This window comes from Oryzias melastigma, linkage group LG21 (genome assembly GCF_002922805.2).
Source record: "Oryzias melastigma strain HK-1 linkage group LG21, ASM292280v2, whole genome shotgun sequence".
Classification (NCBI taxonomy): domain Eukaryota; kingdom Metazoa; phylum Chordata; class Actinopteri; order Beloniformes; family Adrianichthyidae; genus Oryzias; species Oryzias melastigma.
This window is the reverse complement of record NC_050532.1, coordinates 15,692,857-15,700,666: the sequence shown is the minus strand read 5'-3', so window position 1 is coordinate 15,700,666 and position 7,810 is coordinate 15,692,857. Positions and strand designations below refer to the sequence as shown.

At 36.1% G+C, this 7,810-nt stretch overlaps 1 protein-coding gene across 1 annotated transcript in view; it reads left to right on the top strand.

Moving 5' to 3' along the window:
• The window catches only part of LOC112155138 (receptor tyrosine-protein kinase erbB-4), a gene marked incomplete in the record, with an annotated part of 293,012 nt that overhangs the window by 187,378 nt on the left and 97,824 nt on the right, over positions 1-7,810 (top strand). Inside the window, 1 exon segment of the mRNA XM_036209624.1 lies at positions 6,328-6,459. Coding sequence (XP_036065517.1) covers positions 6,328-6,459 — 132 coding nt within the window.

The window sequence follows — 7,810 nt, the reverse complement described above, 5'->3', positions numbered from 1 at the left end:
AATGGGTCTGTGACTGTGAAGCACTTTGGGCCTTCAAGGAAGGTAGAAAGGCGGACATGTCGTCCAGTGTTAACAGACAATTTATTTAATGGTTTTAAATGCCAATTGAATAATAAATATCTAGATTGTATCCATTAAGGCAAAAGAATTGGACTGTATCCTATTGCTACATCCTGGATACATAGCTGTGGATACGTAGCCGTTGATGCATAGTCGTGGATTATGTATCAACATCCGTAGCAAATCACGTGAGAGGGAAATATACATAACCCAAAGAAAAACTGAGATCTCATCCTTAAATTTAACATCTTCTTCTGCATGTGTTGACAGAAGACAGCTTCACTTAGATCTACTTAGATGCAGAATGATAAATACCTTTGGGAAATATGCAATATTCCCATCCTCTAACAACAGAGCAGTTAAACTCTCTTAAATGGTGTTTTTTTTTTTTTTTGCCCTACATATTTCTTCATTTAACAGTCCACTTGGCACATATTACTTCACTCTTGCAGCAACTTCACTGTAGATTTTCTCTAATCATTGGTTTACCATTCGCCTCCCATTATTAATCAAATTCATCCTCACATAACAATAAAGGGGGGAAAAGCACTTACCATCAAAATAATTGCCTGTATGCATTTGTTCTGCCTTCCCGAATTTCATATTGTTTTCCTCCAATGGTCATGCAGGCTGATATTGAAGGCTGCTACCACTTTTGAAGCAAAACACTCATTCGGAGATGCTCAGAGTTGCTCTGGGGAATATTCGGGAGGGATGGGGGGCATTTCGGAAAAATTAGCTATAGCAATCTGAACAAACTAATTAACACATTTTCTCCACCCACTAAACAATCACTGTCAAGATTTAACTGCTTGTCTCCCACTGGTCATCAGTTGCACAGCCAGCAAATACAGCCAAGCAATTTCTTTTAATCGAAGCAATGCCAGCATGGGTTTTGCACATTATTGAATGTATTAAATAAGATGCAGGTTTAATTTATCCTTATACTTATGAAAGAGGCTAGAAGAAAAAAAAAAAAAATAGAAAATACACTGTTAATAGTTGAAGTGCCAGCAGGGAGCCAATTAAGCTGTTATCCAGCAAAATGTACTTTAGACATCACAAAGCACATGTTTTGTGTATTTCCTTCATGTCCAAAGGCAGTGGTGGAGATGGTGATGCTTTTGATGATGAATTCTTAAGTCACTTTTTGTTGGTCAGTCTTTTAAAACCAGAACTTTATTAGTGTAAACTTTCTTTTGACTACCATTTACGTGATTGACTTAACTCCATTGGATTCTAAAGTAGAGAAAATCTGCCAATAGAGCTCATATGTAACATAGTGAAGCCATTTTGTGATCAATGTAAATCTGCTGATTCTGTCACTGAAAAAAATGGCAACAGCGTAAAGTTGATATGAAAAGGTGCTTTAATCCACATCAGAATCATCTTTATTATGTCGATTGTTTAAATGGTCTGAGATTTATGGTACGTTTTCTTGAGGCATCGCCGATTATATCTCTAATGTTAAAGGGTTAAGATAAAACAAAACCTTCTACAGTCGGGCCCACCAATTTAGCCCAAAGGTAAATCAGGGCCCACATTGAAATGTTTGCTGGGAAGAAATTCTACAAATTTTATCAGAACCAATACTACCATTGCTAAATCAAACTGGAATTTATTCACATGAGTTATTTTTTTAAATAGTTTTAGCATCTGGATTCAACTGGGACAGACTTAAACATCCATACTACTCAAAAGAGAGAGTTATAAAATGAATACTTTTTTACGGATTTTTTTTTTTTTTAAATAAGTTCTGTATTCAGTTTTGGATTTAATTGGGTCTTTGATTGTTTGTGATCTGGACTTTTTAAGGCTGAATTCAAATTTTTCCCCTACCCCTCCGGCTTCTCTGTAACCCTCCATTTGTAGGGGCGTTTCAAGGGGTAGTTGTGTCTGAAATAGTTGTTTTAAGGCAGGAGTGTCAAACTTATTTTGATCTTAAATGGGCTGGACTAGTAGCATAACAGCAATGTGATGAGATGTTGTTAGGTATTTCTGAGTGCTAGCAGCTACGCGCTAACGTAGCTGACTGGCGACTATTACTGAAATCATCGAGTCGGAGTGGTCCGGATTTGAAGACACTACTTTTCCATTATTCTCCATTTGGAGGGCTAAATGTAGGTGTAGAGGAAGAATTTGTATTCGGCCTAACTGTCACCTGGATTTAGATAAACCGTTTTAGTCGAGAGAAAAAAGAAAAAAAAAGATCATGTTGATGTTACAAAATAGGTGTTAAAGCAGCATCTGTGTCCATAAAGTCCATAAACTAAATCCATAAACATGTAGGGTTTTGTCATTTTCTGAATATTTGATAGTTATTGAAAAAAATAATGTGGAAACTGCACAAACACGAAGAGCTCCACTGAGTTTCCTCAGTCCTTTTCTAACCCTTGGTGTCAGCTGGGATGGGCTCTGGATTTTGTGGTAGCTTTTCAGCTTTGAATCAAAATATCACAGATTTTCTGTTCCCGGCATATCCCAGCATTAAAATTTCAATACAAACTTTCAGATTTTTGTGGGGTACACTTTTCTTCAAGTTGTCAGAAAGAAAAATAGAAGCTTCTCACTAGAACTATCCAAATATGATTTTTGGAATGAAATCTCCCTCAGAAAAAAATATTCACATTTGTTGTTGATAATTAATCTTTAATAAACCTTAAAATGTGGAAATGTAATATTCCTGCTGATTCTATTGGGAGTTTCTGCATTTTTTTTCCACTTAGCTTCCCTGTTATTATTAACCGTTATGGAGATAGAATGTGATTTATGAGAAATAAAAATTTCTGAAGACTTAATTACTCTTCATTTGATTTGACTGCCTCCCATAATATACACTCCTAACTAGTCCAAACTAGCAACAGATATGGTTTTCAGTGACAAACGTGGCTTTAAGTTATGTAGAATCAAATCAGAGATATATATGTAAATGGCTGAATGCCATTTGTATAAAAGATTGATGAATGCATTAAATTGATGTACATGTGTGTATAAAAGTGATAATTAAAAGCTGGTTTACCCATTTTTTTAATTTTTTTTAAGAAAGATACCTTTTTTTCGCCACTGCATCATTTTACATTTAGGAAAGATGGAAAAAAAACTTTCATGAAATGAAGATGACAATTTACCCCTCAAATTCCATAAATATTGCAATTTTTATATATATATATATATATATAAGTACTTTCAGTATGCAGCACAGGTGAAAACCTGACTTATCTTTCTTTTCTTTCTCATTACCACATGGCTTTCCTTTTACATAACTTAGCTTCGTTCAATTTGTCATATGAGCTTGTATAAAATTAGTCATTTAAATGTTTTATTCGCAGTGTAAACCCATGTGGTTCAGCTGCCACTGCAGTGTCACATTCTTCTTAGTGTTTAAAATGCATCCTATCACATGTATCTTTTATCTCATGACATATTGTGATGAAAATAATGCATTTAATTGTATTTTTTGTCACTAATTTCACCGTATCACGACAGGGATTGTATTATTAAGTCATTCCTAATGAAAATTGCATTTCCTTTGACTTTCTCTCTTGACTGTTCTTGCTGATTTTTTTGGATGAAGTGAATCCCCTTCCTCTTTTTTATTAGTCCCCTTTATCTTTTTATGTTCTTTCTGCTCAAAAGCATTCACTGAAAAAGTAATTTAATTTCAATGAAAACATATAAATCAATTCAAATAAATTGGAATGTTTTTGTTATTGTCTCTAAGAGTGTCGTGGGAAATACTTCATGTGGTACCAGGGTAAAGACTTGGGAAGATTTAACAATTGCAATGTTTTGTGAAATGAAACTCATCAATTAGTTTGATTTAAATGTTTGCCAGCAGATCAGAGAAAGCCACTGACAATGGCAACAAACCATCGCTGTAGAACTCATGTTTATTCTAAAGTTTGCTACCTGATCTTTAAGACACTGTTAGTGATGGAAAGTTCAACACCTTTGTGGATAAACCAAAATCACAAAAAAATCCCTCCAAAACTTTTTTTAATCTGCTTTGTCTTTCCTAATCTCATTGGAAAATGAGACATGTTTGAAAAAAGAAATAATTATACTTCACAAAATGAACTACAAAGAAAGCAGCTTTGATGGTTTCAAACACTCCAGCTCAAATCATCCCCCTTTCTATAAACTGTTAGATTGGTATTCTATGTTTTTGTGTTTTTGTATCACCCATTTTCTATTAGTCAAATTCAGTAGCCAAAGATGTTTACGACCAAGTGCTCCAATATAAGGATATTTCTTCAGAAAATATGCAGACTGCTATGAGGTTTTGCCTTGAAAGTTCTCTATTTACATAGAATATAAACTTTTCGTGGCCCTAAGGAGGGGCTTGCATCTAACATACATGTAGAAAATATCAGCAAACAAAACATATAAAGGTATCCAGAATGTTTAAGATTGGGATCAAGACGAATATAAGTTGTCAGTGCATTTAAAACAGACACTCTTCCTATATTTTTTTTCTTATTTTTCATATCAATCTTTCACATACTTGCTACAGCTACTAGCTATTACTTGCTACAAGAGTGATCTTGGTCTCACTTAGTTACACTATCTTCAATGTAGCAGTTGTAGGTGAAAGATCCTTTTAGAAAGCATTGTTCAGTCTCTCCTTTGTTAAAAGGAGTAAGTGATTGAGGGAAAAAAGGAAGCATTTCAGCTTGATGCTTCATTCTCCCTCTCTTTCTTTGATACATTTGAACAGTTTTCTCACATAACAGACACTTGGTAACGTCTAAATTATTTCATTATCTCATTTTATCTCTCCAACATTCCCCCTCTACTACTCCTTTGATTCACGTTTGCACTCAGACACTGTACTGATACAGTGAACTACACTGGATGGGCAGCATTAACGTGTAGTTTTGCAGCAGTGTTCCTTCCCCTGGTATTTCTTTGTCTGCACACCCAATAAAAGGAAGCCAGTGTACTGTACTTATATTTACAAACTCACTTTTTTACAAATACACACACTTGCACACATGCAAGGAAATCAAAAAGAATTAAGTCATCTATACTCAAAAAAATCTGCAGCTAAAATGCAAAGCTAAAGTATATAAACTTCATCTTCATTCGACTTTATATATATATATATATATATATATATTGTTTTTTTAGTCAGTAATTGTATTCATGCATAAACAAACAACAAACAAGGTGTTCAGAGATCACAATCATCAATTAGAATACACAGAACCAAGATAACCTTTTGTAATTCTCGGACTGCGTATATTATTTATGTTTTTAGAGCAATATTTCTTCCTGTTGGCACAAGTTATTTCCTGTGTCTGATCATTTACCCAGTCCCTTCCTGTGTTGACAGAACCCTGCAGTGAAAACAGTTTGATTGTGAGATATAGCGTCTTCCTAGATGAGCCTCTTGTGGTGACGGACGTAATTTCTCTGTTACCCCAATGCAAATTCAGAAAAGAAAAGAGAAGGCGGAGGGTGGAGGACCCTGTGGTAGGTAAAGCAGCACTGCCTATTGTATTATCCAAGGAAGATCATTAAAGGTTTGGTGGGACAATATTCTAGCTGGGTCAGTGCAGTGGTGGTGGGGATGTTCCGTGTATGATTGTGCGTCTCGGTTTCAGCCCTGCTCTAGTAATCTGTTTGTATAGAGATAAAGAACACACAAGCTCTGTAAATAATGCAAATCTGCCACAGGGCTTAACTTAGTCTTTGTATCTCACCTCTTTCTGCGGCTTTTAGCCATTTTTTCCCAGTCTTGTTTTCCTTTTTACCCTGTGTCTCATAGAAAAAAAATATCAGGATTGAGCTTTGTCTAAACTCCAGCTCAAAAATAATAATTTAAGCCACCCTCTGTGTCCAGTCAATGTGTGTGTGAGGAGGACGGATGAAGAAATCAATCCTTCCTCTAAGCCTCATGATCACTCTTCTGACAAGCCAATGCATCATATGACGATACATTGATAAAAAAATAAAAATAAAAAAAAAATACAATTACAAATGTATTAAACCTATTGGAGTTTTAATCCCTGATTGATTTTAGCGCTTAGACAATGTGTGCGGGACAATCGATTCTGTTTGCTCACAGCTAAGAATAAGTTAGGAGGTCGGAGTATCAATGGAAACTAGCTTTTCCATGACCTCTTCCAGCATCCCTCTTCAGGTCAAGTGACCCACACGATTTGGTTTGATTTTTAATCTCTACCTCAGCATCACACTGGGACAAAAAACACTTTACAGCCCTCTGTGCATCTGAATTGATTGTCTGCTTTTGCTCTTTTCCAGAGATTCTTTACGGAGGCGTGTATGTCGACCAGAACAAGTTCCTGTGCCACGCCGACACAATCCACTGGCAGGACATAGTGAAAAACCCAGGGTTCCATCCTGTAGTCGTTCCTTCCAACAGCAGCGTTACATGTAAGTTACAAGCACACGGACACACTTCAGCCTCGTTTCCACTGAGTGGTCGGGTACAGTCGGGTTTAAAAAAGTCCAGGCAATTCATGTGAGCGTTTCCGCTCAAAGTTGGACCATCATGGTGATTGCCTCATAGTAGTGTGACAACAGCAAAAGCTTATAACAGCAACATTTGAGGTCATTCAGCAGCTACATCTTTTTCTGCTTGGCGTTTGGTACTTTTGGTGAAGCTGTTTTTGTTTTTGTTTTTTGCTAATCAATGGGGTTCAACAGTAGCTCTACGCTAACCACGGGCTCACAATGCAACCATTACAGCTCAGGTGTGATGCAGGAACAGTCTAGTTAGGCTACACATTGGCTATGAGATGACTGCAGCCACAGACTCTGTCGCCAACCTTACGAAACTCCGAACTAACGTAAGTTCACGTGATAACACACTGCTTATATAGGAATATCAGTAATCACCCTCTAATTCGCGGGGTTAGGGACTGGAGACCATTCCCGTCTCACCGCCCCACCTCTATGGCCGAAAAATGACCTTTACCCACCCATACTCGTCAAAAACCCTTCTTATCACGCTTTGTAAAAAAAAAAAAAAAAAAAAAAAAAAAACTGCTCTGGAAGACAATTATCCTCCGCGGTTATGAGAATATTTTCGAGCCCCTTCTGAGTCAGCAGATGCCATTTTACAACTCGCTAAAACGCTTTGGTCCACATTAAAGAGAAGATTAATTGTAAAATTATAAAAATCTGTACAAACTAGTCCTTTTATTTGAACTTTCAGTTATTTTAAATGTGTGTTTAATTTTTTCCCTTTTTTCTCATCAAGTCAAAAAAACTAAAAAAGTTGATATTTTCTTTTAATGTTTTTCCTCTTTTTTCATCAGTGTTTATTTTCTTTGAATTAAGCCATAACACATATTGCTGCCTTGAAAATGAGCTACAGTCAGCAAATGTTCTTGGATATTTTCTCACACTTGATGGAGGCTTCAGATGCATATTAACTCGTTGCATTGATGTTCTGCTCAATTAGCCTCCTCCACGCCGCCTTATTGGTCCGGGATCGACTCTAACTCGGATGCAAATCCGGTTTCTCCACCGAAAGATCAGAGGTCTTCAAACTTCTAATTAATAACAGAGGAAATAATTGCTGTTTTAGTTTAGGAGATCACATACTCCAGTTTTATATCTGTTTTTGACTTATTCACATCCTGAATACATTTTGTTTATTTGTATTCTTTAGAAAAATGAATAAAAATCACAGAATCACAGAAAGATCTTTAAAGAAATAGTTTTACCAAGCAAACATCTATTGCTAACTTGCATCTACATGATCGCACTGTTTTCTTTG